Consider the following 12454-nt stretch of genomic DNA (forward strand, 5'->3'; position numbering starts at 1 on the left):
TATCCCAGACAAATTTATTGCATAACTTTGAGACACATATTAACCTCTAAATTTTCACACCTATGACACAATCTCACACATTGGCACCAACTTACCATCCGCATGGCTTTTCTTGAAACAAGTTACCACCTTGCACAAAAAATACCTAGGTTAGGAATTTATAACTGTAAATCAAGAAACCCCAAATATGTATATTAATATATATGTACACAAGGCTGGTTTCTGTTCAAATTTTGGTCACAAGATAATATCGGTTTGGGTCACCGAACTCCTGTTTGGTTGAGTTGGAGATGAATTCCAACCGGATCCGACCCGGATTCGGACTCGTTGGCCGTCGCAATGGGATTCCCATTTCCGCTGGGAATAACTTCGCCCTAAGGCTCTCCCCCAAGAACCTTCAAAAACCCCGAACGGCGAGGGCGCCGCCCGCTCTTTCTCCGCTTCCCTCTCGCCCCCTCCCCAGCTCCCTTCTCCTTAAACCCCGCTTCCTTCGAATACTTCGATCGATCGATTGAAGGAAAGGGTTTCCTCCTCTTCGTCCATGAATGAACTCCAAACCTAGGAGGAACCGAACGATTTTTAGACGTCTCCGAGGGTTTCGAGGCTCTTCTCTCCTATTCCCTAAACCCAGCCCCTGTTCTTCCTTCTCCGTTATTGATGGAGAAGCTGCAGCTCTGTAGGGACTGCTCGGTGGAGTGGAAGCCCTCGGCGGTGGTGGCGCTCGCCACCAGCGCCGACGGCTCGCAGGTCGCGGCCGCGCGGGAGGACGGCTCTCTCGAGATTTGGCTCGTTTCTCCTGGCTCCGTTGGATGGCATTGCCAGCTCGTATGTTTTTGATGCTTCCTTCTTGATTTATGGTCCGATGTTTTTGGTTTTTTGTATAAAGATTTAATCTTTTTTGGCCTGCAGACAATCCAAGGGGACCCTACCTCCAGAGTTTCTTCATTGGTCTGGTGCCGCCCCAGTTCGAAGAGTGAAGGCCCAGGCCGTTTGTTGTCATCGAGCATAGATGGGTCAATCTCAGAATGGGATCTCTTCGGTTTGCAACAGAAGGTTATATCTCTTCTTTGTAGAGGGTTCATGCTTTTTTCTCATGTCAAAATTATTTTTTTTTCACATGACATGACTACAATTCAAGGGTCCTAACTGGTGAGATAGTTTAGTATTCACTGGTTTTGTAAATTGGTTAGGAATGCTTTGTTTTATTTACCACCAATTTCTCATGCAAATATACTTACTATCGACGATCTAAATGCTGTTACATTATGCATAAAGTAACAACCAGAGAAACCTAAGGAATTACTTTGACCATATCCATCAGTATATATTACTTGCCTTCGGAAGCATTATTTACAGCACAGTTCCAGTAGGCAGTTTGCAAATTTCGACAATGAGAATGAAAAGTTCTGATTGTAGTCATAATTCATCTAAGTGACAAAGTTTTGAAGGTTGTTTTTCAAAAGAATTGCCATAGTTTCTGCTTAGTTTAGTCTGCAGCATTTTTCTTGAGGAGCTTCAATGATATGGAGTAGTGCAAGTAGTTACCTAATTTACTGGTTGGGCAGCTAATTGAATTTGATATGAACTTAACTGATTTGCAAAAACATTACATTTTGCACACATGCATATTGGTTAAATCTTGCCTCAATATTCTCATTCCACATTTATCCTCAAGTCCTCTTCATCTTAGTTGTGAAGTAGGGAACTAGGTTACGATGGGCAAACATTCTCTTTTGCACTATACGGGGGCTACCAGGCATTCTTAGGCCTTTGAAATTTACAAGCAGCCATGCTTTTAAAGATCTCAGTTTTCATGTGGGTAACTATCTTGGGAAGAAACCTGATTGGACAACTTGCTTAGAAAGGGAGGGGGGGATTGGATATACATGGAAATAATGTGCTTTATGGGATTGAGAGATATTCTAATTCAAATCTTTTGAGTACTGCAGCATCAGTCTGAGGTTCTTGCTGATGTTGCTTATACAGAAAGACAAGCTTTCCTATACATTGCACCGTGGACAATGTGGTGAATCTCATCACCGTACTTTGAAATTACCCTTTAATTTGCAACAGGGGTTTTAAGTTCGGAGCATAATACCATGGTCATGTGGTTGTGGTTGTGAGAGGTTAGGAACTGATGAATGTTTGAGAGTGGATATGGGGAAAATCATTGGTCTGCTGTCAATACTACTACTTTTAAGACGTGGCACTAGCTTGCTTGACATGCTCTACAATGGCTTGAATCCTGCAATTTGATTGGTTCTCATGTGAGAAACCTACTGAAGTTTTATCCTTTCTCTGCATCTCTTTATTGTTCTCTATTTCCTTTCACCTTGATGCGCTTTCCTTGTATCACCATGGTAATGGGCAATGTTGCCTAGACATGGGACATGGGTGTCAAGTGTCCAATATCTTGAAGTATCCATCACTGCAATCTTAAAAAAGTTGGACATCAGGACATTTAATAATATGCATATATATCTTATGTATCTGAATTTATTTGAAATATCTTGATTATATAATTATTTATTGGGCTTCAAAGTGTTTGAGCTATAGAGGAATTACTAGTTTTGGGCTTTAGCTTCATTTGAGTCTATATTAGTTAAAACATTTACACTTTTTAAACCACTCAATGTGACTTGGCAGCAGACCCACCGTGGAGAGTTTGGGGTGCCTCTACCCATCCGATCACAGCACCTCACCTCTCTATTCCGTTGTCTTTTATTTCTCAGTCTCTATCTCACCTTCAAAACCCAACAAAGCCCTGGCTTACTCCCAATCCCCTATGAAACACAAGCTTAATCAGAACCCCCAACCCTAGCTTGCCTGAGAGGAGGAATCATTTGCTGATTGCTGGATTTAGTTGGTGTCCCACCTACTTCAAAAATTTCAGTATCAAGACTATGGGATCATGGAAGAAGTGTAGAATCCCTAGAGGTGGAGAGGAAAAAGGTGTATAGAGCCGTAGCCTCACCTCTACTCTCCCTCCCTCCCCCTTTCCCCTCCATGCTATCTCTCTCATTCATCTTTTATGCTTTTTTGCTCTGCGCAATAGAGAGAAACAAAGAGCCATGTCCATGGCGTTTCCCACACGTCATAGTGTCATGTTGTGTCCATGTGGGTACATGGCAAAAATCGTTATTTTTCCAGTGTCCAGGTGACACTGGTAATAGGTAAAAATTCCCTTTTGTTTTGAAGACCTAAATATTCTTTCTTTCTAACTTCTCCTTCTCTCCCTCTCTCTCCACAAGATTCCAACAAATTGCCATTTTCCTTATCTGTTATCACGTCTCTTTTCTTGTGTCTTGAAACCTTGGAGTGGTATTGCAATGGGATGTTGTTAACACGATTTCTCATGATAAACCACCAGGATTTTGTAATAAGGGTGCACAAAATGTGGTTTTATGCTTTAATGCGGTTCCTCATGATACTTATAAATTGAATTAAAATTAAATATGTCATTCTTGAAGAAAGACCATTTTCTTCTTCCACATTGCAACCTAGCATAATGTCATGACCATACCTTGCTAGTCAAATAACAAGCATGGTTGCTATATTTACTTTCTTCTGAAATAGGAAATGGCACATCAATAACAATTAAAAGAAAGGAAACAGTCAAAGTAAAAATAAAAAAAGAAAACTAACCACAATTTTGTTCGGTCTATTCTTCTTCTTACCATTATTATTTTTTTAATAGTTCTTATACCATGATAGCCTAAAAAGATCTACCATTAGCGGTCATTTTTTATACGCCTTTATGATACTCTGAATGACCTTTACCCTGTGAATTCTGTAGGTTGTACTAGATTCTGTTGGTGTATCTATTTGGCAGATGGCCATTGAACCTTCAGATGATATAGTGCATTCAGAAAAGAATGAGTCAGGGCTTATAGCCAATGGTTATACAAATCATGGTGCTCACAGTGATTCTGAATCTAGTCGAAGTGATGATGATGATGATGATGACTCTGATGAACCTCATGCTGTACCTACTGGAAGCAACAATCAGCGCTTAGCCATTGCCTGTGATGATGGTTGTGTTCGCTTGTATAGTGCATCAGATACAGATGGATTGACTTATTACAGATCTTTTCCTAGAGTTAGCGGTTAGACTCATATACCTATTCCCACACCCCCCCCCCTTTTTTCCTTTTAAGCTTTCCTGCGCCAAAAATTTGATAATTGTGTTTTACTTACAGGGCGCATTTTGAGTGTTGCATGGAGCCATGATGCAAAGTTAATATCTTTTGGGAGTAGTGATGGGTATGTTTGACTAATTGTTAACAAATTGATGATCCTGAATTTTCAAGCTTGCCTGACTTTCAAAATTTTCAAGCATTTGCATCATCCTTCTGCTGATGCATGGATCATGGAGTTGGTTAAGCTGGAACTCTCTCCTCCCCCCCCCCCCCCCCATCTCCCTTCCCTGTCTCTGTGTGTGTCTGGGTACTCTCATTAAAAATGCTCTTTATTATTAATGCATTTTGCTTATTTATGACTATTTGCAGTTTAATAAGATGTTGGAATGCTATATCTTTTCGTGAGGCTTATCGCATCACAGTTGGGCTTGGTGGCTTGGGTAGTGGACCAGAACTTTGTGTTTGGTCATTGCTGTTCCTAAGGTAGAAGCCAATTAAAATCAATATATTATGCAGAATCTTGGTTCTTGTAACATTCATCTTTCAAATCTCTTATTCTAGTTGAATTAATCCCCTTTGAAACTCTTATTTAGGTGTGGGACCCTTGTTAGTGGAGATAGTACTGGAAGTGTTCAGTTTTGGGATAGTCGTCATGGAACTCTTTTGCAAGCTCACACATATCATAAGGGTGATGTGAATGCTCTAGTCACTGTTCCTAGTCACAACAGAGTGTTTTCTGCTGGTTCAGATGGGCAGGTACTTTTTTTTCTACTACTACATACCACTAAATGCCTTGTTATATGAAAATGCTCTAGTACTGAAGTGGATATATAACTAGTGTTTCTTCTACAATGCATGCATATTTGTTAGGTATTTGCATTCTATAGCTTGTGCCTCTTTTTTTATGATTCTTTGTTGATTAATCTTGGCCTTTGGCGTGGTTAGTGTTAAATGAAATAATAAAAATGCACCAATTTCTAAGAATAAAAGTTTTCTAGATGGTAGTAGTAACTAGCATGATAGAAACAAAAGAACCACGATATGAAGTTATGAAAGAAACTGATAGGAAAAATCTTAGAAAGTTGAAACAATATCCAAGTATCAGGTTTTTGGCCTTAAGATAGGAACTGTACTCGTGTAAGCTATTCCTTGCTTAGAAAATTGATAGATCTTAAGCAACGAAAATTATTATATGCGTAAATTTTAAGAAAGATGATTAATATAATGTGCATTTGTTTCTGCTACGGATGTATATAACAGCTGTCCATGATAGATTATTTGGTGGGAATTAAAGAGAAAAGGCATGTACAATGGGTTTATTTAAATTGCTAAGGATACGAATGAAGGTGCAATGACAGATGACTAGGGCAGGTTGGTGAGTTAGATTTCAAGTTGCAGAAGGTCTACGCCACAGCATATCTCTAAATTCATACTTCTGTGCACTATTCATACGTAAAATCATTTGAGAGCTGTAAGCTGGTTGGGCAGAACCAGATCATAGCCCAACATGTTAATGTTATGAATTTATGTGTCAATCAGATTTGCATAAAACTGACGCACTCTGATCTCATCAAAACAAAACAGTTCAAAAATGTAGTTCTGTAAAATTCATGTCTGTTTGAAACAAATCCTGTCAAAACCCAAAGCTGCTGAGTAATGTGTTGAGAATGAGCCTACATTATAGATTTGATACTAAAAAAAATGCATGCTAGAGCTAGTCCAGCCAATTCACAGTCCTAAAAATTAGGAATAGGTAGTGCAGCTTATGTTGTTTGGTGATGATATTGTCACTAACTAATAAGAAGAATCATTTGATGCCGAATTTGAATATATGGTGGAAAATGTTGGAAGAGGTGAGAAATGGATACACTTTAAGTGGAGTTTATTTGATGTCGATTTGATAGAAACAAAAAATTGGTCTCATTCAATTATGTAGGCAGGAGAAACCTTTGTATGATAAAGTTTGCTATCTTGTAACTATTAAGATAAGGATGGATAGATGCTAGTAGGCATCCCAAATAGAAATAGACTTATTGGTTTGACGTGGTTGATTGCTTAAGCTTTTTGTGTAGTAATTGCATGTCTTGAAAACTAAAGGTAAAACTACTAAATTTCTAACTGATGATTCCTTTTCCAGAGGTGGAGTGCTTGTTTTTTTTCTCGAACAACATACGACCCTGTACAGTTGCAGTTGTAAATATATAATGTACTCATCTACGGTGTGAATCTGTTAAACGTAACAGTCTATGGCATATCCAGTACATATATTAGGCTGTGCTCCCCAGTTAGTTGTATAGTGCTATTGCAGCAGAGCAAAACTTTCTCGATATGTTACAATTGTACTTTTTTATAATTTATATATGATGCTACCAATGATGCAGATGCCCATACAAGCAATAGCATGCTTAGTTCATATTCATATGAACTGTTTCTTGCTGTACTAGGTGGTTCATGTTACACTGTCTCGTCTCATGCACTCACATGATTTTAACATGGTGTGCTACCTACCAAAAATTTTTGTTTGTATGTATGTATGTACATTTGTGTATATGCATATATGTATGTTAAAATACGAAAGTATATCACCTGATACTTTACATGTTTTGGGAGATTCACTTTATGAGAACAATTCGACATATAGTTTACATAGAATTTCATATCAACAAACAAATTATCTTTGGGATAATTTACTAAAGCACATGAACATGCTTGTAATGCGAAATTGGTATGTGAGCTTTGCCTTTTGTTGGTTAAATAGTTCTCCATAGTTAATTTATCAATCAGCTTACATCAATGATCCACATATATTCTTGATTTTAAATATGCAATTGTAAAAAGGTAATAAAAATCTAGCAAGTGGCAAGCTTTGTGTAAAATCTGTCTAAGATTGGTTATATGGATCTAAGTTTGATCTATTAAGTTCTAATACCTTCCAATTTTGATTCTCAACATGAGTGTGGCCCCCAATAAATGAGTGTTGACCTTACTGGCTATATTACTGAGCGCATGTAACCAAACCTTGAAGGCTTGAAGGCTTGAACAATATCCTTACTATAATTATTTCTTATTTGATTATTTTAATGACTCTTAATGATATCCAGGTTATTCTCTATAAACTCTCTAACGAAACACTTGGTTCTGGGAATGATGAGCTTCCTAAAGAACAAACAACAAAATGGGTGTATGTGGGATATATAAGAGTTCACACTCATGATGTCAGGGCCTTGACAATGGCAGTGCCTATTTGCAGAGAAGGTTGGTCCATATGAACGATTAGCTAAATTCCAGTCTTGCTAGACTTCTTCCTTAAGTTGTTTATGAATTACATTTTGAACCATTGAAGTTTGAACTACTCCATCACTGTTTTATTTGACAGATGCATTACCTGATGAAAAGGTGCCTAGGGTTCGCTGCCGAGAGAAGCCAGTTGATTTTAGTTACCGCAAATGGGCACATTTAGGTGTCCCCATGCTCATTTCTGCAGGCGATGACACCAAGCTCTTTGCTTACTCTGCCAAAGAGTTCACCCAATTCTCACCCCATGATATCTGCCCTGCACCTCAGCGTCCATCAGTGAAGATAGTACATGATACTGTTCTAGATGGTGCTTCAGTGTTATTTGTTCAGTCATCTGTCTGGTTAGATGTTTTCCTTGTCAAAGTAGATGGTAATGTGTCTCCGAGTGTGTCTGTTGGAAGAAGTACAAAAACACAACTTTTGGCTCGCCTTAAAAGCAAGGGATCCCGAAAAATCATATGCAGCACCATATCCAGCACTGGAATTCTCTTTGCATACTCCGATCATGTGAAACCCTGCCTCTTTGAATTAAGGAGGCATAAAGGCGGAAAAAGCAGGTGGTCTATTGATAAATTACAGCTACCTAAGGGATTGCCATATGCACACTGTATGGTTTTCAGTGTTGATGCCTCACACCTGATGCTAGCTGGCCATGATAGAAAAATATATGTAAGTTCATCTTTGCTATACCTCTAATAGTCTAGCTTGAATATAATTAGCTGCATTTGGCAGTTGGATGTTGCAGTTCACTTCACATCATTTTGGATCTTTTCAAGTTCCTTGAGGATGTTTTGCTATCTTAATGTCCTAACCACATTTTTAATCAGCTTGATTTGTGCATGGGCCCTGGTTGGCCGGCTACATTTTTCCATGCACTGTTACTTGGTGCACTTGTTAATAACAACATTCATTTCATGTATGGTATACTGATTCTTATTAGGTTCTTAATTATGTTTCATTTTCTTTGGGACAACAGGTAGTGGATGTGAAAAAATCGGAGCTGGTGCACACCTTTGTCCCCCAACGAAAGGTAGAGGATATGAATTTTCCAGCTAGTGAACCTCCCATAACAAGAATGTTTACAAGTTCAGATGGGCAGTGGTTAGCTGCAATCAGTTGTCTCGGGGACATTTATATATTTAATCTGGAGATATATAGGTAGGCAGATGGTTGACCATTGGGTTTTAAAAAAAATATACAATTGCAGTTAAAGTTACATGCATCACTATTTAGTTACTTTGATTTCTGCAAAAGAAAAATATTATTGCTGAAGCAATTGTGAATGAACACCAGAGGCAAATTCATTGTAGTTATTCTATTCAGATTACTTGATTCTGCAGTATATACTTTTGTCTTCTACAATCTTTGGATGGGTTAGAAATCACTTGTTAAATTTGTCTCATTCTTGTTGTGTGCATATGCTTTTCTGATAGATACCATTTGTTCTTTCTCTAATTAACATTTAGGCTTGCATGTGGTAGATATTGTTGCTATGTTAAACAACTAGACTATGAATTTGCAATTTAATCTTCTGTACATTTTAAAGACTTTCTAGGTCGATTGACATGGGTTCCAATTCTGTTTGCAGGCAACACTGGTTCATATCCAGGTTGAATGATGCTTCTGTTACTGCTGGTGGTTTTCCTCCTAGGAACAGCAATGTGCTTGTCATCACAACATCTTCTAACCACGTGTATGTGTTTGATGTGGAAGCGAAACAGTTAGGTGAATGGTCAAGGTACCACACTTATCATCTTCCTAGAAGATTTCAAGAATTTCCAGGGGAAGTTATTGGGCTCTCCTTTCCGCCTTCCTCACACTCAACTTCAGTTATTATATACAGTGCAAGGTATGACGTGCCTTAGTTATCTGTTTGAATGCATGCACTTGCTTTAATTGCCTGGAGATACATATTTTCCACATTTTATCTTAAGTTCCTTAGTGATTGTTTTTTGTTGTGTTTGCCAAGACTATTGAAAATTTGACATGCATCACTTAATGAGAAATCTTTGGAATATTCTGCCTTCGTTAAGTTTTGTAATATATGTATTCATGTTATCTTTCCCGTGCAAGTGGTTTGATTTGGTTTCGTACACTATGCACTATGATGTCTCCAATTGGCAGGTGCCAAGTAAGTTCTCTTTGGCACACCCCATCATGCTATCAACTTTAGGTATTCCGAATGATCTTTCATGTTGCTTTCGTTTGCTCACCTTTAGGCATTCTGAACAATAATTCATGTCACTTCTGCTTGCTTTGGGCCTTTGTATCGGGGCCATATGGCGTATATTTTGGGTGTGGACACATTTGAAACATGCACAATGGTATGTCAGAATATCTGTAAATCTTAATTACTACGAACCTCATTAATGAAGGTCGCTTTTCTTTGCTTTGAAGATGAAGTCAGGCGAAGCCTGACCACTTCTCATTATGGTAATGAAAAGAATTACTCTCTCAAAGGACAAAAGGAACAGAAAAAAGGTAGGTAGAGAAAAAAAAAAAAAGACTAGGAGGTTCTCTGCATCACCATCCTGCTCAATTCAATCACCTGCAAGACCACAGACCTCTCGAAAAGCTCATGTCTCTTAGGGAACCGATCTTGTCCACTTACCATCTCTAGTTTGCTAAAGAGCCTTTCAGTCTCTTGCTGCTTCTTGCTAGATACTGGACTGAAGCAGTCTATTTGCTATTTCTTTATCTTCCAAATTTGCTGGCTAGAGTTTGGCATGTGCATTGTATAGAGAGAGTTCTTAATGGCTGTGATTTAGCATGTTTTAGTCGTAGTTGGTTCAGTTGATCAGATGTTGACCCATGAGGTTTTTTTGCCTTGACTGGAATTTGTGGCAATTCCCATGGGATGGGAGATGCCTGAATACTGTAGGTAAGATAAGAGTCTGGATGTCAAAATGATTATACATCGTTAAGATCATGTTTTTTTTTTCAAGTTCCAGTAATCAAAGTTTCTCACAGTGTTTGGCTGCAATTTAGAATCTCCAGAAGATAGCAATCAGCCAAGCCATATAACCATTTTGTAGGGATTTATAGCCAACTGTCTTTTTTCTCTAATTTTAGAGATTAGACTTTTTATTTCTCAGAGGGGTGAAAGTGAATGTCTTCAGCGTGTTCCACTGTACCAGTGCATACCATTCCATACTAGGCATACTGTACCATCTCATGTAGGTGTCTTGGTATGTTGGTGCAGTGTCGGTACGCTAAACTGATCTCATACTAAGCATATGGATACCGCATCAGCATGGTATTGGCACGGTGTCCAATATTGAGATGGCGAACCTTCGTACTTTTTAGGCTTCGTAAGGGGCATCACATGATCCAATTCCTTTATATTATAGATAATGTCTAGTGCCAAGGTCTTGCCACCAAAAGCTCTCATATTGCATTCTAGCGAAGTGGACCAGCACATACAAGGAAATAGGGCCAAATTTCTGATGTGCCAATCCTGTTACAATGTAAACTAAAAGATTATAAGTAACTTTGTTGTTTCTATGGTAACTCAGAAACAATGGCAATTGGCAACTGATTGTTGCAAATACTGCACCCTACGTGAAATCCGAACACCAATTGAGTCCTGATTGCATGAATCTATTCATTGCACTACGAAGTGATGCAGGGAAAATGGCAGTAGTGTCTCTATTCTGTATCCAGAAGAATCATTAGCATGTTACAAGATTAAGGGCATCCAGCCCATGTTGGAGTCTGCAAATTTGAACTACTATTGTTACTGTTCGCTCACAGTTTGTCCGTTAACATACATGCAGGGCGATGTGCTTAATCGATTTTGGGATGCCAATCGATCAGGATGATGATGAATATCCAAATGGTTCAGATATATTATTGAAGTATGATTCTAGCAAAAATGCAAGAGCAAAGCGGAAGCGAAAGAATTTTGATCAAGAACCCAGGCCAAATAAGAAAAAGAATTTTGATTTTTGTGCATTTAGAGACCCTGTTTTGTTTGTTGGTCATGCGTCGGAAAATTCTGTTTTGATACTAGAGAAGCGGTGGATGGAGGTTGCCCAAAATTTTGATGCTCCCGTCCATAGACATATATTTGGAACTTAACTGGATACTACAGAAGCGGTGAATGGAGGTTGCCCAGAATTACGATGCTCCCGTCCACAGGCATATATTTGGAACTTATCTGGATACTTACGACCATTTACACAACAATGAGGTCGTCCTGCTCGATCTAAGGTTCCCTTTTTTCCATTCAGGTCACCGGCAACATCGAGAGCGTGCTCTGTAAAATATTTACAAACATTTTCAGGCGGATGACTGCTAAGGTTTAGTATTTGTTTTGTGGGAGAAAGGTAATCCCCTATTTGTTTTTGTAAAATGAGTGAACCGTCAATTTCTGCATCTATTCTTGTTCTTTTTATTGCGGTCCGCTTTAAATTTCATTTAGTTTTCATGTTCCATGACATGAAAAGGTGCATCCTTATTCTGCGCCGTGGGTTGGAGTCAAACTTGCTCCATAGAGCATCTCTAGTTTGAGTGGTCTGAATATTTGTATTTGTTATCAAGTGGCTTTTCAATTTAAGGGCGACAAGAAAAAATTGATTAGTTTGAGCGACTGCGACCAAATGAGGTGAGGTTATGGGCTTAAGGATTTTTTGGATGTTCATGATTGTTCGAAACTTGTAGTTGAGGTTGCATTGCAACTTAGTTGCAGCAGTTGAATTGCAAGGATATTCACTTGTATTCTGAGAGAGACGTCTATGATTCATTTTTCATCAAATATTTTGCAGCAAATACCACGTTGGGGCACTGACATATTTGGAGATGGTGTTCTAGATGAAGCTTGTGGAAGAGGTGAAATGGAGCAAAAGCCGTTCCATCTATCAATAATCAACCTTTATGGATGATGGGATGAGGAGGGATAAGATTGGTGCTGGGGAGAAGGGAGATGAGGTAGGGTTGAGGCAATGGAGAGGAGGGAGATAATGATATGATATAGGGTGTCCAGACTTTGATCGAGATGGAATATAAATTTTTTTCTT

General features: G+C 38.7%; 1 protein-coding gene across 1 annotated transcript; it reads left to right on the forward strand.

Moving 5' to 3' along the window:
- Positions 1-364: 364 nt before the first annotated feature.
- Positions 365-11931, forward strand: LOC103721867 (WD repeat-containing protein PCN-like). Its single transcript, XM_008812236.4, has 11 exons — positions 365-825; positions 910-1053; positions 3797-4106; positions 4200-4263; positions 4509-4622; positions 4733-4895; positions 7241-7394; positions 7516-8105; positions 8413-8594; positions 9025-9285; positions 11213-11931. Exons 1-11 carry the CDS (start codon positions 658-660, stop codon positions 11514-11516), a joined length of 2454 nt encoding a protein of 817 aa, XP_008810458.1. The 5' UTR covers positions 365-657; the 3' UTR covers positions 11517-11931.
- Positions 11932-12454: the final 523 nt, after the last annotated feature.

Source organism: Phoenix dactylifera, chromosome 17 (assembly GCF_009389715.1).
Source record: "Phoenix dactylifera cultivar Barhee BC4 chromosome 17, palm_55x_up_171113_PBpolish2nd_filt_p, whole genome shotgun sequence".
Taxonomy (NCBI): domain Eukaryota; kingdom Viridiplantae; phylum Streptophyta; class Magnoliopsida; order Arecales; family Arecaceae; genus Phoenix; species Phoenix dactylifera.